Source organism: Planococcus citri, chromosome 1, assembly GCF_950023065.1.
Source record: "Planococcus citri chromosome 1, ihPlaCitr1.1, whole genome shotgun sequence".
Classification (NCBI taxonomy): domain Eukaryota; kingdom Metazoa; phylum Arthropoda; class Insecta; order Hemiptera; family Pseudococcidae; genus Planococcus; species Planococcus citri.
This window is the reverse complement of record NC_088677.1, coordinates 78,957,802-78,981,175: the sequence shown is the minus strand read 5'-3', so window position 1 is coordinate 78,981,175 and position 23,374 is coordinate 78,957,802. Positions and strand designations below refer to the sequence as shown.

General features: G+C 34.8%; 2 protein-coding genes and 1 long non-coding RNA gene across 6 annotated transcripts in view; 1 reads left to right on the top strand and 2 right to left on the bottom strand.

Annotated features, from left to right (window-relative positions):
- LOC135835893 (uncharacterized) overlaps positions 1-23,374 on the bottom strand; it is a 180,979-nt gene that overhangs the window by 133,989 nt on the left and 23,616 nt on the right. The gene's annotated exons all lie outside the window — the stretch shown is intronic.
- Positions 489-8,145, bottom strand: LOC135835168 (uncharacterized). 4 transcript variants are annotated; one of them, XR_010556833.1, is made up of 6 exons: positions 7,202-8,145; positions 1,652-1,784; positions 1,428-1,580; positions 1,169-1,346; positions 881-1,093; positions 490-814 (listed from the first exon to the last, which is right to left on the bottom strand). It is a non-coding gene; the product is annotated as an uncharacterized LOC135835168 (long non-coding RNA). The 4 variants fall into 4 exon arrangements; XR_010556834.1 differs by having other exon boundaries at positions 881-1,085; XR_010556832.1 differs by having other exon boundaries at positions 489-814; positions 881-1,346; positions 1,652-2,762.
- Positions 13,573-20,413, top strand: LOC135835532 (glucose dehydrogenase [FAD, quinone]-like). The gene is made up of 4 exons (XM_065349799.1): positions 13,573-13,935; positions 14,264-14,505; positions 14,608-14,841; positions 18,834-20,413. The coding sequence occupies exons 1-4, from the start codon at positions 13,859-13,861 to the stop codon at positions 20,192-20,194; spliced, it is 1,914 nt and encodes a 637-aa protein (XP_065205871.1). The 5' UTR covers positions 13,573-13,858; the 3' UTR covers positions 20,195-20,413.

Genomic DNA, 23,374 nt, shown 5'->3' with positions numbered 1-23,374 from the left:
TGATCCCGTTGGTACTTTGGTTCCCTTGAAGATTTATTAAAGGGAAGAAAATGCGAGTTGCTTTTAAAATACGCAACTACCATTTTCTTACCTCCAATACCCCCAACTAATACCTAGACGAAAGCATTTCATAACTTTTCTGATCATTGATTGCGCAAAATAGCGACAAACAGTAAAGAATGCTGTACACACGTAAACATAAGTGTACGTCATTCTTTACCGCTGGACGATATCCGCTAGAATGACCGCAAGTCAGAGAAATAGCACGACAAATCTTCGGAAGTTTTTGATTTTCGGCTAAGCAAAATCCACATACCATACTTGGAAGATCCTGAAGGAATATTAGCTACGGATAAGGAGTACTGGATACTCTTTCATCATAGGTAGCCAATACTCCTTACTCATAACCACTACCCCATAATAAAATTAATTTATTAAATTAAAATTATGAGAAACAAGAAAATAAAGTAAGACCCATATTTGGCGAACGTGTGAGGAAATAACAGCTACGGATAATAAACGCTGGATACTTCAAAAACACATGTAGCCTTCGTTTGTTACCCGTCACCATTACCCCAAGCTGTACCACGTCGTGAAATTTGAAATCTTCATTTTCTTCGATTCGAATACTCATTATCCGTGTCCACATTTCTTCAAAAAATTCTTCTCGATCATAACCCAAATTAACAGCGTCTAAATAAATAAATCAATCAACTCTCACCCAATATTGAAGCATGAATCCGGTCGCTAAATTCTTCGGTCCCACGTCGCTCCTTTTGTGCACTCAAAACGATCATATATTTTTTCAAAAAATCTAAGAAGTACCAAAGAATTTTAGTACACAAAAAATTTACTTAAAAATCATTTGAATACTTCTTACCTGTATTAGAAGTAGCATTCAGGAACGATAAAATACATCGCTGAAGTATTTTATTCCTTGTACACGATGAATGAATCTACAAATTAGGATCTAGATCCGGTTCAACATCACACGTTTTCGCCAAAATTTGCAGTACGTTGATGACCATAAGATAAGGAATTTCAAATCAACACAGCTTCCCAAAATATCGTCGAAATTTCAAATTCTGAAAACCTGTACAAAATTACACACCATTCGAAAAATAGATAGGAATAGTATTCACACGTAAAATCCAAATTTATAGCTCACTTGTTTGTTATTCAAGAATTTCCTTCGATGATGGTTACAAAACACATTCCTAGTCGTCAATTCCATTTCACTTTCCCAAAATTCTAGGATAATGGGAAGCTCCCGTAGCCTCAAATAAATCTTGAAAGTACGATTGATTTAGGTCATTCCTTTCGCGAGTCGACTTTCAACATCGTACCTGAAATAAGTAAAGAGATAACAAAAATGATCGAAATAAAATAGAAATAATCATATAATGTTAACAAAAATTACAACCCACCTATCACTGTTTTTCGGCAACCACGAATACATTCGTACCAATCATTCCGAACCTATCCCACGAACTCAAAATTCTAGAATGATGACCGCTCTTTATATCAGCCGAATTTCTTTTTCTCCTCCTTATCGATTGTAACCATAATTTCTGGACACCCTGTAGGATTGAAAAAATCAATTAAAATATTCATAATCCATGATAAAAATAATACTCAAAAATCTACTCACGAAAAAACTGGTTGATCCCACGTCGAAAATGTTGCGATCTATGTCGCCAAGATCATCACTGAAAACTTGACCACTGTTTGATGGATGACCATAAATCTTCGACAAGCATTTTTCTTCCCCAAAAATCGAACACCTGCACATTCAAAAAATTACACATTGTTAACTAGGCAGTAATTTGGCGATCGTTAAAACATCGAACAAAGCAATAAAATATTATTGTACCAAAATTACGTCACCCCCGTTTGATCGTCTCCAGCCGAACGGATACGATTCTAGGAAATTCGCGATAAGGACCTATCTTTTGATATTTTATTTTTTTTTCTTTTTTATCAAGCGACTTCTTGTCTCGACTTTGTCGTGATTTTGTGGCCGACTTTGTCTAAACTCAGCTCAGTAGCAGTTGTACATTGGTATAAACCAATCCGTGTTAGAAAGCCTCGCTTATAATTTGCCATTTTTTTGCGTTAATTTTTTCTTATTTTCAATTCGAGTTCATAACACCGGTACTAGAACCGACCTTAGTCAAATTCGCAATATAGACTGCGGATTTTTTCGTTAACATATACATTCGCGATATAGAGTGCGGATCATTTTCTTTGTAATAAACATTCGCGACAAGTGCGGTTAACGTGATACGAAAAATTTGCCTGCAAGTACTCGATTACACCACACACAACCAGAATGCCGCCACTCGATCCTCTACCACCGAATTTCCTACCGAACGACCAGAACAACTTAGCACAAGATATGGAAGGCGACATTGGAGAAAACGGGATGATCATGGATGTGCACCAAGCCGCGGATTTGCTCCTTAACCTGGCGCATAACAACGTCCAGGTAATCCAACATCAAGAACCTTTACTTGAGGACCCGGAAATGGTAGCCGCCGGTTTGAATAACGACACTCCTCCACTCCTGACGTTTGCAGGCATCGCGGTACAGCGTCTTGCACGAGACGAGCACGTCTTACGCATAAGGTATTACCGTATCCATACCGTCAATGATGGCGTTTTATATGCTACCTGGCAGGAGCGCCAGCACATAATCTCGTTCCTAATCTCGCTGGGGATGCCTCCGGCTGCGGCAGCAAACGTAAGGCCGTACGAACCACCTGTCGAAGCAGAAAATCCGGCACAATAACAATGAAAGCTACCAGTTTCGAAAAGAATGAGAATCGAAAGTGTCGAAGTAAAAAACTCATCACACGCATCATATGACTTCCTGTATTTTATCTCGTATTACGAACTTGACGCTGTATATCGATTCAACCATACATTCTGTGTTCATGTTATAGAACTAAGCCATACCTTTTCTTATAATTTTTTTTTGTTTCTTGCATTTTGTTTTAGTTTTGTAAATTTTTTTGTATGTAGCCATAGAGCATAAGAAATGAATAACAAAAATGGTATACAGAACGACTGTGTAAATTTAGTTACGTAAAAGAATACCCTTATTCGATTGTGATTTAATTTAGGCATGTTACAATATGTGATAATACTTTACTTACACATGACATTTTTTCTATTGTTGTTACGTTTGTGTATCTTTCACTCGTGATACTTGAAAATATAGACGAGATTATCACTGACTCCTAGTATTATTTCGTTAACACATACAAAACACAAGTATACTGTAACATCTCTGCGTAATATTATTAAAGTTCGTACACAATCATTCATTCGGCTACACAAAAATAAAAAAGTAACAACACTACAAACAGCAAAAATAATACTTTCGGCCATGATTAATGTAAAAAATTCGAATTCGGCATTTTTCCAACCAAAACTAATCAGCTGTTGATGCACAGATACTTGTTGCATGAGCAACTTGTTACGTTACGGTTACGGTTCATAGGACACACGCGCGCACGGATTGGCTATACTGCACAATCCTACCAAACCAAAAAACATAAACAAAATCTCATTTCAAAATTTTTCAAAACACATTCACTGATAACCGTTCTAAAAGAGTGTTCCTTTCGAATTTAGAAGACTTGAATGGTGTACGATTTTATAATATTGAATGTAACTCTACGAAAATTACCGGCGTAATATAGCGACAAAAAGAGGTATGAACACTTCAGAGATTTCCCCATTACATAAAAATTACCATATTAATGATGTAAAATAGATACTCTAGAGTACATCACGTTTAAATTTCATTTTCCTTTCTTTTTCATTTTCCGACAAATACAGGTTTTTTCCGGCACTATGGCTGCAGAAAGATGTGACTACTGTCATTTGACAGTAGTACCGTTTAATGAAGAAAACACGACTTACATTTCGCAATGCCAGCACCTCTATCATCACCGCTGCCTAGCAGCTATGATGAGAGGGAGAACGGAAAGAAATAAGCGAAATCAAACAGTGACTCCCTGCGCACATCCCTGCTGCGTTAAGAAGTTGTCCATGAGCGATGTGGCCCAAGTAAGAAGAAGCCCTTCCTCATCCTCGAATCCTAAACTCGAAGACTACGAGACACGCAAGCGAGAAGACGAGATGGCGATTTTCAAACATCGCATGGCATTGTTAGCGGTCGAAAATAAAGAAATTAAGGCACGATATAAATTAGTGCTACAGCATCGAGGTGACGTGGCTGAACCTTATCAAGAGCGAAACCCAGCGACACTATACAAACCCCGTTCCAACCTAACAAACGACTTCGTACCTGTAAATGGTAACTATTTTCCGGCACCGCGAAATCCAACGTACTTCCCGATACGCACGGCCTCTACGTTCCACGTTGAATATACTACAGATGGAAGACCATTTATGGTCCAATCAAGCATTTTTCCACCAGCTCCGATCATCACGGATATCGATAATCGTTCTAGAACGATATCGTTTAGGAACCAACATACCGGCAACCCTACGTTCGATCTACGAAATCATATAAACCATCGTCGCTCAGGTGCTATGACCACGAACAACTCAGCTACGTACAACCAACCACACGTACACCGGTCATCAAGTGAACCGAGATTTCCCAAAAAAGGACCTTCAATCTTAAAACACACTCAAGCCGAAGAACGATCTCTACCGCTTGAACAGCTTAAGGGTACGAGCGCCAACAAAGCGAGTCACCACCGTAGATATTGGCTGAGATGGCATACCAGCTCCAATGAAATCCAGCCCTTTTACCCCCTTAATTCCTACCCCAAGTATTTCACCGCAGCGGGATACGAGCACGAGCCAAAAATTTACCGAAGCGTATACTTCACTTTTGATATACTGATGGTCGGAGATGGGCATGTTGAAGCGCTAGCCAGAATTCTAGAAATTAATCGACCGTTCGCTGGTATACTGGATCGCGACCTATACCGAAGGGACCTGTTGCTCGAGGACCTGATGGAATACTTAGATTCTTGGACAATCCTACCAAGACGTATAATGATAAGCATCGGTCACGCTAATATTTTACAGAGAACGCCGGAGGAGGAATTCAAGGAGACCCTACGATTATTAGGAAGCGTCTTGAACAAATTGAAGGTGCGAGAAGCAATCATCGTCCCTCTCATCCCCCACCCGTCGTTTGATCGAGCAACTTTCCACCGTATCCGTGCTGCTCTTGATCGTCATTGGATAGAAAATTTTAATGGTCTTGTGATCCGAATAGACGATCATTTCTCCGAGCTACACTCACGTCAAGCCCACTTCGATGAGATGGGACCTTACTACGATAATTCAGAATATACCCCAATATTTGGAACCCTAAAGAACCGTTTTATTCCCGAATTAAAAAAGAAGGTGAAAGATACGCCAATGGAAACCCAAGAGCAGACGATTCAAGCGATAGTAGAAGAATTCCGCAATTCACAATCCCAACCCCCATCGCCTAACGAAGAAAAAACCAACGAAACGAGTTCTACGTCTACGGTTTCGTCATCGCAAACATTGTCCGATAAAGATCAAGTATTGAATTCTAAATTTCAACATGGATCTGCAACCGAAGAAACTACTGAAACGCCGAACAATACTTCCCCAATTCCATCATCGTCAGAATCTGTCGAAAATAATCCAAAACCGAGTTCTACGTCTACGGTCACAACAGAGACGAGTGAACAGATGATTACCGAACAAAGTTCTACATCGACGAACGATTCCGAACACTCCGAAGCGACAATCAATAATTCAAGCTCTAAGTCTGCGACTTCATCGATCGAGGATATGGATACGACGGATAATTTCGAACCTAAAAATACAGAACGTAGTTCTACGTCTACGTCTGACAAAATTAAACGAAGAAACGCTGCAAAATTTTCAAATCAAATAGCGCATCTACAGCTTACAGAGAAAAAACTGGCTGATAAGCGAAAATCTGAAGAAAAACAAGTTCAAGCGAAGATTGCAAAGTTAGCGATAACGTCACCATCGCACAAAGCCGAATTCCCAGCTCTACAGCCAGAAACACCTTCGACTTCACATACGAACCAACATTCACCCAGCGATACCACAAATCCCTTCCCATACTTCGAAGACATTGCATTTATAAAATGCGAAAACGTCGATACAGAATCCAATAACGATCGATTTCTCGATGAAGCAGTAAAAGAGGAAGATGAAGAACGATACGCGCAATTTTATGCTGAAACAGCGGTAGAATATGGTTCAGAAAGCGAAAAATCCGATGACGAATATCCTGAAGACGCTGGCTACCAGCGAAAAAATGATAACTTATGAAAATCGACGAAAACGAACCCTTCATTTTATGTTTCCCTTTCGTGCTTTCACAATATACTCCCTATGTCATTTATGATGGAATTTAATACCCTATCCGTATTATTTTTTTTAATTTTCGTATCATCTTTAATTTATTTTCGAAAAAGACATTGTTTGATTATTCTCTCGTATCTAGAAACCATTAGGAACAATTTACTTTAAAATAACTAAGTTATTTTGTACAAAAATTTAGTATTTTGTACCCCTGTTATTTTTTCTCAATTATTTAATTTTGTACTTATGACGATAATCGTGAATTTTGTAGGATAATTAGTGTTATAATTTATTTATTTATAGACGTTTAGCGATATATTGATTGTCCCTTTAAATATCAACGTATTTACCTTACAGATATCGGCTAATTTATTGATCTTTATTATTTTTTGAAATATTACGTTTTGTTTTGTACTTGTGTTTTTTGACTACAATTATACCATCGCTATACTGCAAGATAATCAAGTCTTTTCTTTTTAGATACAAATTACAGCCAAAACAAGAAATATGCCAGTCCAGAAAAACGGTAATGGTTTTAGTCTCTAGAGACTAAAAGCCACTCATCGGAAAAACAAGTAATAAAGCTCCAATAATTACTAAAATCTTTCGATACGTCCTAACCAATTTACCCCAAAAAATCAATCTCTCTAGCGAATTTTATAGTTTGATCAAGTTTGATTTTGCATCGAAATCTCAAAAGTTTACTTTTCTCTTCATACATTTAGCATCCAAAACAAACAAAATTAGATTTTTTTTTTTTTTGAATAATTTTCTCTTTCCAAAATTATATACCCCAAAAAAGACAAGTATGTAATATGTTAAAATATACAAAACTTACCTTATGTTTTCACTCCCATAGCGCCATGACATTTTGACCAATTGACTGCAATGCTACATGCGACTGAACTGACTCCAGTGAGACGTAGCACAATGATCCATCTACCTCCTCCGATGAAAATTGACACAATGAACCATGTATTTCCTCCAGCGTGAAACATAAAAGCAATAAAGTATTTGAATCAATTATATGCGGACGATCAACATATTCCTATCTATTTTAAAATATAAATACTAATATTAAACTATAAGCTGCAAAACTACTCTATATGAAAAACTGACGTGTCAATTGTACCTTATAAATATAAGATAGGCAACAATGTAAACCTAGCATAAATACTTCTCGCTTTCTTCATCTTTCTCTCATATAATGTCTCTTGACCCTTCTTTATTTTCACTTCTTTTCTCTTTTTCGAATGATTATTATTCTTTCTCTATCTTTCTTTCTCTCTTTCTCAATAATTGAACTATGTACCTCAATATTTTTTTTTCTCTTTTTTTTTGAGAACCGTTAACAACCTCTCTCCTTCAAATCAATCTAAATCTTACATATTATTTTTATCTCTATCTTTCTTTTCTTTTCCTCTCTCCATACTAATTCTACTCTAAAGTACCTAATTATTTATTTAGTTGTATTTAGTAATATTAATTATCTCAGTACGAAACTATCTAATTACCTTTCAATAATGGTGAGGAGGCACACTGGTCCAACTGTCCGTTGATTTCGTCTCCTTCGTGCAGGCCACTTTGTGAATAGGTCAACAACCTTTGGTCAGTCTGCTGTTTATAAACCAAAATACAATTAGGAGAAAATAGTATAAAATACAGACAGCTACAATTTTGGCATCAAAGTAGGGATAATGAAAAATTTTCCATTCTCTTACCTTTTATGATATCGATGAGCACTGACCCTTGGTATCATTTTCTTTTTCGACTTTCACCATTTTCAACAATTTCTGGAATTCTTCGAATCTGAAACACACATAAAAGAAACATGAATTAATAAGGTTGCAGGAAGCTTCCTATAAAAAATTATACTAAAATTGAAACGCATAGTCTAACAATAAAAGATCCCGGATTTCTGAAAAACCAAAAAACCTGCAACAAAAAGAAAAAACATACAAAAAATTCATTACAATTTTCAAAAAATGACCTACACATCAGTTTCATATGTACTTACCGATGCACCTACCTGCTGTACTCATGTACTTAAAATAGGAGATACCGTGCTAAGTAAGCTCCTCTTTTGACTGACCCCATTTTGAAGTTGTAAAAAACAATACAAATAGTTAGATTCTGTCACAGTATTCTACACTTTAGGTGTCTTCAACAAAATTTTTTTGAACTTTAAATTCTAAATACACCCCACAACAACACGTTAACACACCACCTCTACTACTCTCTCTAGTGGATATGTTTAGGGTCACTGACCTTTCCAATGTATCCCCTGGATCGATTGCTCGTTTGTGTTCTAAATTTTCGAATTTGCTCACTGACATCAAGTAATCGAGGGGTGCAGGAATCATATGGTGACCCTTGTTCCCACAATGCCTGCCCCCACCCATCTTTCGACCTCTCTTGTCAACTCAAAATAGTCTGCAATCGCAGCAAGTAACGGGGGGCAGGGGTGAGCTATAGCCTCATCAGTCTAGCTTCTGGATAGGAGGGGAAGAGGGGGGAAGTTGAGGCCTATCTCCCATAGCTTTTTTAAGTCATAACCGTGACTTTCCTCGATTGTTACTCAATTGAGTTAACCCCACGGGGGGCATATGATATGGTGAGATATGGCCCAACTACGTAAGTAGTTATTAGAAGCACAACTACGTAGGTAGTTATTCGAAGCATAACTAGGTAGCGTGAACGTAAGTGGTGGGAACGTGTTAACTCCGCAAAGGTCGTGACGTAGGCAACGCATCGAGCAACGCATCGATCGCGATGCGTATATAATGCATCGCGAACGCACCAAAATTACTTAGCATAGGTATCTCGAGCTCGCCGGTGCTTCGTCGTAACGCGCATTTCCTCAGATATGAAACTTAGTAGATGTGACAGGCAGGTAAGGTATCCCGTAAGGGTACCTATCCCCTATTTATCCAGGCATTGCCCACTACATATAGTGGTTAAAATGAAATTAAGTCGTGATTCGAGTAAGTTAACTATCCGATCGCGATATTATTGGGTATGGAGTAGATCTTCCCGGGCATCACTCCTACTGCTAGTAGAATAGGTACCTCGTGTAATACATTGCTGTCGCCTGGCCTAGTATGAGTGAGCCACCTTGAAAGAGACAGTAGAAGCGGACATTATGTGGACCTTGGTGAGTAACCTCATCATTTATTTAATAAGGTAATTTTTCCCATACTTACGAGTATTGAGAAGTAATCTCTTTCTTCGTAAGTATGCAAAATTAGGGTTTATTGTCATCCCTGCATAATTCATCACCTTCGATTACAATAATACTTTAGCGTATTATATCTTAATTCATTAGCGCGAGACGCATAATATGGACCGGTGTCCATATTAATGATGTAAAATTATGTAAATTCTTTTATATCTTGATTCACCTAACATGATCGAATTATAATAATAAATCAATTAGACACGTTGTATCGTTTTGGTGTTATTATTATTACATCGGATCATAAATGCATATAGTATTTCTGCATGATTTCTGAGCTCTCCGACACCCATAGACTAGCCAGGTATAGGGAAATATTAACTACTTACGTAGTAATATTTAGCCTTCTCCCCTCAGTAATATTTCTAATAATATTCTCTCCCATAGTTATGCCAGAATTAACTATATCAACCCTATATATTTTTGAACACAATGTTGTATTTTTCTACCACTCCAACTCTCTAAATGTCAACTAAAAGAGTTCCCAGCTACTTGCTTTCACAAAATCGGAAATTCTTAACTGATGAGTGATGGTACTGATGACCGATTTACGTAAACAAAAAATGATTTCAGTGACACGATTTTTTTTTTTTAGAGATAAAAAAAATGAAAATATTTCAAACGATACGTAACAGGAAGACTACAAAGCGAATACAGGAAGAGAAGCGAGCTGATAGTTTTTTATCGGCGAGAAAAACGATGTCTTATCTACTTCCTATAAAATTCGTATCAGGTGAATAATTTATTCCACTATGATTACGTTGATTACAATATCACACTGATAGGTAACTAGAAAAAAGTTTACATTTAACCACAATTCTCATGAAAAATTGTATTCATGTTTGGCATCAAATGAATAATTTTCCTATAATATAATCGATCAATTTTAAAAAAAAATCGAACGGGAACCGAAAGAAAGTTGATGGAAGAAAAAAATTCAAATTCGGCACCTATGGATATCACTTTTTTGAATTTTTAAACTAACAAAATACTTGATAAGTATTTTTATCAATGTCAAATTTACTTGTTTCGATGTAAAAAATAATAATCAGTCATAAAATCGAGTTCGAAATCTGAATTGGACGTATTTTCACAATTTAAATAGCAAAAAAGGTGCCAATTAGCGAATTTTCAAGCAGGGGGGGGGGGGATTAATTCAAAAATCAATTACGCCATTCCATTCGTTATCTCAAATAAATTGCACTTTTTCAGTGTTACCAGTTTTCGGAAAAAAATTGAGACTGGTGCTTTCAAATTCAGAACACAGCAGTTTTCCCAAAATGACCCGACTTTGGAGGGGGGTGCGTTCCTCCGCAGGGGCCCGTGGGACGCTGAAATTTTTTGGGGGTCATTTCAACTCAAAATCCTCAACATACTTCAATCCTGAATTTTTTCCGATCCATCCTACTGCATAGATTAGCTTCCCAAGGTCGTCTGTCTAGCCTCTTTAGGTCATTGACCCGTATGCCTGATTGCTCAAGGTGGCCTGTTTGTCTGACCTCCTAAGGTCAGTGACTCGTGTGTCTGGACTTTTATGGTCATTGACCTGTCTGTCTAGTCTTCCAAGGTCATGGCCTCAAAAGGTCATGGACCAGTCAATGTGGCTTCCCAAGGTCATCTGTCGGCCTGTTTGGGCCTGCAAAGTAATCAAGTTCAAGTGTTTTTCAATCGACTCAGCATATTGAAATAAGAGGAACAGAATCTAAGGGAAGTTTCGACTTTTCAACTTTATTGGATGAAAATTTGTAGAAATTTTTACGTTCAAAATTCTGCTCAGAAGCTTTAACATTTCTTAAAACTGTTCGAAATCGTTTCAAATCGATTTGGGGAAGGGGGCTCAAAAATAAGGTACAAACCAATAATTTAGGTTCTATATACCCATCAAGTAAAATTTTGGTTTTTCCATAATTTTGACTCAAGATTTTCAAAAATTCACTTTAGCAGTAATTTTGACTGAATATGTATTTTTGTACTTTTATCTATTTCGGAGTAGGTCTAGGTACCTTATAACGGATTCAAAAATTCATCTTTTTGACTAATTGAGATAGAAAAGTAGGAATTGATCTCGTAATAATGTTCGCTGAAGAAAAAGCTCAGATGATTTAAAGATCAATGAAATGACCCTATCCTGGGATTTCTGAAATTTCGATTGAACATTGTTGGGTATCTCAAAAAAATGTTGGACACAAAAAAATGACTCCCCACCTCCCTTGCTTACAATAAAAGTTTTTTTTAAAGGAAAAAAATCATATTTTAATGGGTTTTGAATGAAAAATTTTGATAACACCTAAAATATATAGAAAGAGACATATCTAAGTTTCGTAACGTGAATTTTTTCAAATACATATTTTTGTCTCCTCCTCCTCCTTCCCCCTCCCCCCGCCAATGGGAGACATTGATCAATGAAATTTTGAAACCGCCATGTTTTCAAACCATATTCCCGACCAAAAATTTTTCTCAATCTAAAAATACGTTTAGATGAGTACTATTTTTGAAGATTGTTTCAAATTTTTCCTTCAGGTGAGTCATCTTTAAAAACTCAAAATAAAACTTACAAAAATGTGAAAAAAACGCTACGTCAGGTTACGTAGTTCTAAAATTTTGCATGTAGGTCTCTAAAAGCAGCCAAAATCGAAACAACTTCTTGAAATCCCAATTTTGGGTCCATGGGCATTGGGCACCTCCTCCCTCACTTTTGGGACAATAGAGGTTTGGCAATATGGGTATTTTGGACATCTCTAAGGGTCACTAAAATTGAGTTTGTGAACTAACTTCGTGTTTGTGTTCAGGGGGTTCAATTCATATGATAACGATACCCAAATTTCCAATCTCCTTTTGCCCCAATATCAGGGGAGGGGGTGCTCATGGGCCCAAAATGCGAGTTTCAGGAAGTTGTTTTTCAGAACTACACATAACCGAAAGTAACGCTTTGGGTGATATCAAGTTTTCTCGTCAATGTGGGCAAGGGAAGTGAGGGGGGGGGGGATTTTTTGGGTCTAAAATTTTTTTAGAGGTACCCGATAATGTTCAATAAAAATGTCAAAAATCCGAGGATAGGGGCATTTCACCTATCTTACTCGGAAATACTCTTTTTAAATAAAATGCAGTTAAAAAAAAAAAAAAAAAAAAGGAACGAGAAGACCGAAGGCATTTTTTCATTTCAAGACTCGTTTGATAATTTGCTTTTTTCATTGAGCCTTGTTGATGTTCCTTTTGAACTGAAGTTGATGTCTTGGCGTCAATTTTTCATTATAGGTATTTTTTTGGACCAGTTATTGGTTCATCGGATCATCACTTTTAGCAAAAAAAAAAAGTCGAGGGAGTAGTAAGAGAATTAGTCACCAATCGAAAGAGCAATACTCTCGCTTAAACGTAATCAATTTCACATGAGTCAAACGTCGAGTCATCAAATAATGCTTCAAAGAATCCTATTATTCTCGAAACTAACGATTCCCAACAGCTTTATTTAAAATCGGCCCTCGAAATTTCCCATAACCAATATTCCCAACTGATGATGCATATACGAGAAAAAAAACACCGTAAGTAATTTACGAGCAAACTCACTCATTTTCCTTAAAAACCCAATTAAAAATATGTTTGCAACGTGTATCTATTTAACTAAACCTAGCGGGAAAAAATGCCAGATAAACTGCACAAACTAATTATACTAACTCAATGAATTTCTGTCTAGGAAAAATCGGCGCCTTTCAAGTTGTCTTTTCGTAAAAAAGAAATCATACCGAACTAATTCATTTTCTCTACGAATTCGATAACAAAAATTCGTCATCAGTAAATTGCGATCCCAATATAGCAATTATATCACAACCACAGCTTCAAAACGTTATCGTTCAAAAAATTCTCATTTCCACCAAAAAACAGATTATTTTTCAAATCCCCCATCTCCCGGAAAATGAAACGGATCTGATCAAATACAAATTATACATAAAATTATCTCACAGAGGTATAGATAATCCTTTGGCTAAACCATATAAAGCTGGTTTGAAAACCACAATTTACCAGTAATGTACGAAATCTGTTTGTGATACATTTTTTGATTTCTCTGTCGTTCTAGAAAAATTTATGATTCAGATTCGTCAACCTGGAGTAATAGAATCGCGGTTTTCATCGTTGAAAAATATGTGAAGTGACTGATTTATGCGGTGATTTGATTCTCGGAAAATTGTTTCAATTATTCAGACGTTTTGTACCTAATTGAATTTCGTATTTTTTCGCAACTCGCGTTTCAAAAATTTCCAAGCGATGAAGTTTTTAGGATGCGTTCTTTTTATCTGTTACATTCATCTGTGTCATCGGGGTCACGCTTTAGACAACCCACCGTAAGTATCGAATAATTTTTTTTTTAATTTCAAATAAAATGGTGAAGAAAAGTTTAAAGCTAATTTCGACTCATTCAAATCAACTAACTAAACAACTATTTTATATCGCGAATATTAATTATTTCGTTAAACTTGAGTGGTTCTCATATTTTTTTCAACATTATTAATATACATTTATACTGTTATCAAAAAATAATTATCTATTTCCATTTATTTTCGCCCTCTTCCCCTGAAAAAAAGTATGCAGTGAATTTTTAACAGAAAAAGGGAGATGTCTCACTTCTCTACATAATCATAATTAATCACGCTAATTTCGATACGATTACAGCGACAGTTGCTCCGGATGTACTTTCGATGACACACCAACGATACTAGATGCACGTCAATGCTCATCCACTAACAAATTGAGCAAAGAGGATAAAGATTACTTGAAAACCGTCGACAATGAGATGAGAAATAATTGCAAAATAGCAGACCCATGTCGTCGAGTACGCAGCATGAAGGCATCGGATGAGAAAGTATTCGAAGACAATAAATACGATTTCATAATCGTCGGTGCAGGTGTCGCAGGTAAGATGGAAAAGATCAGCTCATACAAACCCCATACATGAACAGGTGAACACTGAAGAACCAGTCGTTTGAACTTTTCAATTATTCTCCATGTATTTGTAGGTCCAGTTTTAGCGAACAGACTGAGCAGTGTTGACAAATACAAAGTTTTACTACTAGAAGCCGGTCCGGAAGAACCTGTCGGGGCATCTGTGCCTTATTTCTCTAATTCTGCGGTCAATACTTCGGTAGATTGGAAGTATCAAACCCAACCTGAGGCGAATGCGTGCCTAAAAACAAAGGGAGTCTGCGACTGGCCTCGTGGTAAAATGGTCTGCGGCACTTTCTGCATGTCAGGTATGCATATTATGGCGAATTCTAATAATTTAACCCCCCCTCATCCCCTTCAACATTCCAAAAAATCCTCAATTTAATGTTGTAACGACATTCTCATTAAATGTGAAGAAAATCCACTGAAGGCAGATGTGCATTTCTCGTTGATTAAAAATCAAAATTTAGCCATATTTTTTAATTTTTAAAGGTGAAGAATTTTTCATTTGTATTTTGCCTGTGTTTTTTTTTATTGTTAGGAAAAGATTTTCCCCAACTGCACAAAAAAATGTAATTTCAAAAAACATCTCAACATTTTGACAGGTTCAAATAAAAAATCAATATCTAATTTTCAAACATTGCCCAAAAATTAAAAAATATTTGTGGTCAGCAAAAATTTTAGTAACGGAGGTTTTAGAACAAGCTGTTTCCAAAAATGCAATAAAAGCTGCAAAAAAAAACTATTACAAAATGTTCAAAATACATAATATTAAAACATTAAATTTATAAACAAATGGTTTGAAAGTTTGCAAACCTGTCAGAAACAGATTCGAAAAAATTGTTCGAACGATAGCTCAACAAAGTAAAAATTACTGTTCTAATTTACATTTTTTGAAATTCTATTTATCAATTTTTTAAATCAACTAATGCGATATTTCAACAATTTTAATACTACTTAATGGTATTTTATTCTACTAGTAAAATAAAGTGATTTTTGACGAGTTTTGAGGTTTATTTCCCGAGCAGAGCGAGAGAAGTACATAATTTAAAAATCGTCGAAAATCACTCTATTTCACTAGGTAGTTGAATAAATGTATTTTCGTGTTAATTTACACATTCATTTCGTATTTTAAGCGACTTTTGCCATGTTTTTTATTTAATTTTGACGACTTTTATCAGATTTGATAATGTTTTCCAGCTATCTAATTTTTCGAAATATCTCAACACTACTTTCATAGTTTTACCTACTTGGTAAATTTTACAACTTGAAATAATTTATTAGAGTGAGAACTTTTTTCAAATATTTCAAAGCATTTTTGGGCAATTTTTAAAATTTTTTACACAATTTCACATGATTTAAATTACATTTTAAGAAATGTTTAAGTTACATGATTTTTCAAGAAATTATTTTGGTATTTCGAACAATTTTCAAAAAATGTGGCGCCAATTTCAACAAAATTTTGATTTTTTTCACTCCCTTTCTTGGCTTTGACCAAATCTCTTCGATTTTGAAGCATTTTCAGGAAAATTTCAGCCTACTTTTGTTATGTTTGATCGCTTTTTTCACTGTTTTCAACAATTCTTAATCCCAAATTAACAAATTTTATGCACAAAACAACATTTAAGTATGAAATTTTAAGCAATATTTCATTTTTACACCATTCAATTGATTTCTACTCCATTTTCATGCATGTTTATAGAACTTCCAACAGATTTTTCGGACTCAATTGATTAAAAAAAAAAAAAAAAAATGCAACTTTGCTGACCAAAAAAGAAGCAACTAAAAAATTTGTAAAGCGTGTGCGGAACATTAATTATTTCACTGTGGGAAAATCCCCCCCCCCCCCAACAACTTTTCAACCGAATTATCGGAACTACATATCTGGGTCTGGCAATTAGTAAAAAGTGAAATTTTTTGTCTTTGGTCAATTATTGTCGAAAAAGTGATAGGGCTACATACTTTTTTACAATAATTTTCCCCAAAAACTGAGACTATTTCAGAATTTTTGGCAATTTTAGAGAGAAAAAAACAAACTTTTTGTGATTTTTCGCAAAACAACGAAAAAAGCGAGACTTGAACGACAGAACTTTTTGTTATTTAGGGTTGAACGCGAGATAATGAAAATTTTTGCAAAAGGTTGTTAGCAAATTTCATTCAAAAAAGCAATAGGTACCTACTGTTTCAATTTTCTATAAAAAAAAAAACGAGATTTTCAGACAATTTGTGGTAAAAAAGTGAGAATTTTCAAAAAATTTCGCCAAAAAAGCAATTTTTAAATTTTTTGACAAGAAACACTTTCAGAAAAAAAGTGGGACCTCGGCAATTTATGAAAAAAATGAAAATATTTCGTAATTTTAAATTTAAAAAAAGCAAAACTTTTTAGCAATTCTGAAACAAAGGAAAATTTTCCTAATTTTTGGCCAAACAGCAAAACTTTTCAACAAATTGTTGACAAACAAGTGATACTTGTTGGCAAATTCTATTCAAAAAAGGAACTCTTTCAATTTTTTGTAAAAAGAAAACCAAAAAAACGAGATTTATAGACAGTTTTTGGTAAAAAAAAAAGGTGAGCATTTCATAAAAATTCGCCAAAAAAAACAATTTTTGAATTTTTTAGTGAGAAACGAGACTTTCTAGCATAATTATTTGACATTCGGCGAAACGTTTTGCAATTTTTGATGGAAAGCAAGATTTGAACGATTTAAACTTTCGAACAACTTTTTTTAAAGAGCAACTTTCATAACTAGAAATTTTAAAAAGTTTCAAGGAGTCTAACAAGTTGAAATTGAAAGAAAATTTGTGCACAAATTATTTCTTAATTTCAATCAAATTTTTCAATAATTTGAAGGTTTTTGTTACGCGTTTGAATTTTTTCATTTTTTTACTACCCATTTTTGAAATCACTACTTTTTCACTACTTTCACTACCTGTTGGATACTCTGCATGTTGAAAAAAAAATGACGCTACAGTTAATTTGGACGGTTTTCAGACCACTTTTTAGAACATCTTAAATTTCCAAAATACACCCGAAGGCTCCACACGGGAAAAAAAAGTATGGATAATTTTTACTATTTCATACAGTAACCGAATCCCATTCAAAAATAATGTGATTTTTACTATGAGAATAGTAAATTTTACTATGAGAGTAATACATTTTTACCTAATTCTAGATAAAATGTATTTTTTGGCTGAGTAAAAATCACTATTATTTTTGAATGGGTCCAGTTACTGTACTGAAATAGGAGTTTTTATTAATTTTTTTTTCGTGCAGAACAGCATGAAACCACCTTCAATCGACCCAGCATATTAAAAATGTGGTACTAAGTAAATTCTACTTCAACAACTCAATTGGGTAAAATGTTATGAAAATTAAAATTTTTAAAAATCTGCTAAGGTGCTCCAAGAACTACCACTCAAAATGCTTCGAAACCGTTTCCAATCGATTTGGAGGGTCGAAAACAGGACACACACCAAATTTCAGCTCTCTTGGTCTATTTGATGAAATTTTGATTTTTTTTTTCATTTTTGACCCAAGTTTGATTTTTCAAAAAATTCATTAAAAATCAAAATCGTTTGTGAACTCAAAAATTTGATCTATACTGTTTCCAAATGCGTATTCGGAAAATCAGATCACCTCGATTCAAACCTAAAAGACAATTATTTCAGCAGATTTTCAAATTCCATGATTTTAGAATTTTTTTTTTCTATTTGCCATTGAAATTAAAAGGTCACAAGTGTAGAAGTGACTTACGTAACTTTTCTCATAAAGATTATAAAATTACTCACTTATTCTCATACGCGAGTTCGTATTCTATCATTTTTAGAAGGAAATTTGTACTCACCTGAAACAAAGAAAAATTAAAATGGATTAGTTAGTTATAAAATTATATGATCAATCAACAAATTTATATGTAATAACGATCGAATGTTAAAGTAAAAATTCTGACGATCTCGACGTATAATAAAGAGCAAAAATGAATATTCGCAAATAAAGTATCACAAAAATTGTAAAATTTATTGTGAAAATCACTCAAAATCATCAAAAATTGATGGGCCATCAAACAACGATCAAAATTTGAGAAACTGTCTGATTTGGGTTAAATTTTGCAACTGCTTAGATTATTGAAAAATACCAAGAATTAATCGAAAATTTTAAAAATTGAATAATGATTTGTCAAAACTGCAGAAAGTGTCATAAAATTTGTCTAATTGACCTCCCCCTCTCCCCTCCCCTCCAGAAAATCCATTTTAGTACCAATTCGATTACTTTATTTCATTTTGGTATTAATTTTCACAGGTATGATGTACACCAGAGGCAGCCCAGAAATCTACAACTCGTGGTCGAAGCAGGGAAACGTCGGATGGAATTTCACCGAAGTCTTGAAATATTTCAAACTATCCGAAAGAAATACCCAATCGAAGGATAAAATCGACCCCGAATATCACGGTTTCGATGGCCCAATGCCCGTTGGCAACTTCCCCCATATACCAAAAATAGCCACAATCATGTTGGAAGCAGCCAAACAGGCCGGATTCGGAATCACCGATCTGAGCGGTAAAAATCAGACCGGATTCGCCGCCGCATCTGTAATGGTCGACAACGGCGTACGTGCCAGCCCGAACCGAATGTATTTACGACCGATTCTAAAACGTCAAAATTTGCGAGTTTTCATCGAGTCTTACGCGACGAAAATCATATTCGACAAAGATCGAGCCGTAGCCGTCGAATTTGTGGATAAATTCAACAAAACTCATAAAGCGTTGGCCAATCGAGAGATCATTTTATCCGGTGGAACTATCGGGTCCGCTCAATTACTCATGTTATCTGGGATAGGACCCAAAGAGCACTTGGAGAAACTGAAAATACCCGTCATCAAAGACCTACCAGTGGGTAAAAATGTACACCATCATGTCGGCGTCGAAGGCACAGCTCGATTTAAAAACATACAAGAAAACTACTTCAACCCTGATTCGCTCAAGTTATACTTGACCAATCAAACCGGACCGTTTTCCAGCACAGGTCTGACACAAGTCAGCGGATTCTGGAGTTCCTCCAAAGCTAAACCCAATATCCCTGATATTCAATTCTTCCTCGATCCTTACTGCTCTCCGGATGAATGCCATAAATTCTATAAGAAATGGGAAAATCAAACCGTGGCTGGGATGAGATCCATTTACCTTATTACCGACTGCCGAGGAAAAATAGAACTCAGTTCGAACAATCCCTTCGATTACCCGAAAATCTATGCTAATTACTTATGTGATAAGAAAGACGAGGAGGCTACGGTCGAAGGAATTTTAAAACTTCAACAGATCCTCAACACGACCGCGTTTAAAGACTATTACCTGGGATTCGGTGCTCCTGATGAATCTTTATGCACAAATTTCACTAAAAATCCTTCCGAATATTGGAGATGCCAAACCAGAATGAATACGTTGGGTGAAAACCATCACGCTGGAAGTTGTAAAATGGGTCCGTTGAATGATAACAGTACGGTGGTAGATCCTCAACTCAGGGTGAAAGGTATACAAGGCCTGAGAGTTGCTGACGCATCCATTATGCCAACACCTATCAATTGCAACACCATTGCTCCTGTTTTAATGATTGCTGAAAAGGCCGCTGATATGATCTTGAATCCTGGCCCCGCCCCAAAATAGGCCAGTTTGAGGCGATTTTTCCATAAAGAAAACCAAAAATGGGATATCCATCGTAGCAAACCAAAGCAATAGAAAATCTTTCGGTTTGATGAATTTAATCTCGCAGTATTAAAAAGAAATGAGAAAATGACTCATGTTTTTTAGATTAAGTATTGAGTAAGTTTGTAAAAAATTTCATTATGTTAGTAAATTGGATCAATAAAACTATTTTCTCTGAAAGTTCATTCACAAATGATTCTAAAATATTTGTTAAACCATTTCAGAAGTTCGAAAAATCAAAAGCTTAGTTTTTAAAAGCTATCCAAATTTCAGAGCTGTAATTTGAACATTTCATGATGGGATTTGTGAAACAATTCCAAATACAAATCTCTCACGTTCCAAAATCAGGAAAGGGCTTTTGAGCACATAATGTACCCTTCAAATTGATCCCATGGAAACAAAGTTTTCCCAACATATTCATATCACACGTCTTTTCAAGTTTCGAAATTTAAAAATCTCGTCTTCCAGTAAAAAACTGATTTAGCACAAATTCTGAAAAAAAACTTCCATTAGTGCTATTCCAGCAACCAAATTGAAGTTTCAATAATTGGAGCACAAAATGGAGGAAAATCTCGCTTCGAATGCATAATCCTGCTCTGTAATAGGTACTTTGCAACAACAAAATCAAAAAATTTCATGTACATTTTTATGAAAGTTTATTTTGTGAAACAGGCTTAGAATAATTAAAAACTATTAATTATTTACTTTAAATATCTGTCTTATGTGTAGTCAATTTTACCAATCACTTAAAATGAATTTTTTTTTTTCAACATTCAGTGGATAAAATAAGAGTAGGTTCCCTTAATAGATGAATTAATAAACTTTACATTACACATATTCACTTTGTCACCATAAGCAAGATTACCTACATAAACGCAGATTATGAAATAAATATTTTTACTCTGTCAGAATTACTTATGAATTAATTCCATTTGTAATAAATATTTCCATCTATTAACGTTCACAACGACTAATCTTTCATGTTGCAAAATTTACTTCAGTATAGGATAAGTATAGGTACATCATTAAAAATAGTAAATCATTTTAAAAAAATTTTTGTAATTTTTTAGTGAAAATTTGTCCTTTTTAGGAATGGCTAGATCTAGTACAAATACATAAAACTAGCCATTGTTCAAAAAAGTCATTTTACAGGAAAAATCAAGATCTTGAAGATACGCCATTAATGGTGTTGGAAAATGAGACCTCGCAGGAATAAGATGTATCTATACTTTAAATAGCATAGGCAATAAGTATTTTTTTAAGTTTCTTGACAAAAATTTTTCATAAAAAGTGCCAACTGAGATAGTTAGTGGGATATTGGGTAAAAAAATCAAGTGAAAATGAAATCAAAATCTCTGAAAATAAACTCAAAACCTAATTGAGAAACCCAAAAAATCAAAATCTGAAAATAAAAAATATACTTCAATCTGGTGGCAAAATTTTCACTTATTTAGGTAGCAAAGAATGGAAATTATAATAATAGAAGCGTCAAGTATGACATAGGGTAGGTCTAGGTATGTAGAGTTGCATATTATGTGCATTAGTAAGACACTCTTAATACCTCACCACGCGATGTTTCTTACAATTATGGCAGCTTGAACCATCAATTTTGTGAAGTATGCTACCTCATCATGGCAGGCAGCTAGAAATTCACTAATTTTCAACTAGAGTATTTCGAAATAGCTAATGTAAATGGCTTGTAAAAGAATACAAGAAATATAGCTAATTTAATGCCTAATGGTACAACAATATTCAATTTTTCAATTTAGATAATTCAGGTAAGAATCCATAGAATAAAATATAATCCAAAATCATCAATTTACTCATCTAATGATAGTTAAACTACATCTCTCATAGAAATTATGATTAGATTTAATTTGTGGTGTTTAGTTACAAATTTAAATCTATTTTTTCCGTTTTAATTTCTAATATTTTTTTCATTTTAAAAGCACGTGGTGCTAAAGACAAGTCTCCTTTTCCTTCACGGTTAAAATTCTGACCATTTTCTTACTTGTTTTTTATAGCTTATAAGGTTTAATTGTTTTTTAAGATTTGCATCATGTTTTCATGTTATACTGCTTTCAATTCTGACTAACGTTGTTCAATTATAAGTTTATGAAATAAAATAATTTTTTTATTTAAAATGAACATTTCATGTAAGTTATCTTATATTTTATTCAAAAAATAGTAAGTTACCTTTTTCCTACCTACCTACCTACCTACCAATGAACCCATCCCTGTCTTGTATTCTTTCCTATCCCATGTCCACACCTAAACACTCACCTCATGCTCAATTTTTCTTAGTTACTCTCTTTGTTTAGAATCTCACTAATCCTTCCAGGGAAATTCACCACATTTTTCTCCTACCACACAAGGAAAATACTTGACATATTATATGTAGGCAAAGAAATGAATACTCATGTTTTAGCCAATGACTGTGAGAAACAGAGGAAAGTAATGAAGGTGAGGTAGATGAAATAAAGGTCCAAATACACACTATCTAGATCTGCCACTCAGCCTAGGAAATGGCCAGCAATGATCCATTTAGATTTGAATTTCCTAGAAAAGACAGTTATAAAACACAAGGCATAAGGCGATGGACTACCTACAAATAATACAATGTGTCTACCACAGATGATAACTTCATTGAACTTATCAGATGAGAATGTCATATACCAACTCTAGTGTTAGTACAATAATAGTAAGTTTAAATCTGTTTGATTGGAACTTCTACATTAAAAAGTATATTTGAGCTTTTTACTTGCATGTTGCCAAACTATGGGAACAAGAATGAGCCAGGCTCACCCATCCTCAATTGTAGAAATCTCAGAATAATTGTTATGTATAATTACTTTTTTTAATTCTTATTATTGTCTTCTGTTATTGGTATTGCAATTAAGATGTAGGCTTATTTAAGACCTTCCGGTGAAATAAGTTTGTGTCCCAAATGCCAATAAACTAACTGTACCCTTTGGGATTGCGGTCAAATTTTTTTTTTTAAAAAAAAGGTGTTCAGCAAGTTCCCTCAACATCATCTCAAATTATGTATGAATGAAAGTGGTATGTTTAAACTATTCTAATTTTTATATCATGGCACATCACACTATTTATGTAAAATTGCATGTGTGTTTTTTAATATCA

Coding starts and splice junctions, on each gene's coding strand:
- LOC135835532 (XM_065349799.1), top strand. CDS start 13,859: ATGAAGTTTTTAGGATGCGTTCTTTTTATCTGTTACATTCATCTGTGT. Junction 14,506..14,607: donor CGTCGGTGCAGGTGTCGCAG/GTAAGATGGAAA, acceptor ATGTATTTGTAG/GTCCAGTTTTAGCGAACAGA. Junction 14,842..18,833: donor CGGCACTTTCTGCATGTCAG/GTATGCATATTA, acceptor TAATTTTCACAG/GTATGATGTACACCAGAGGC.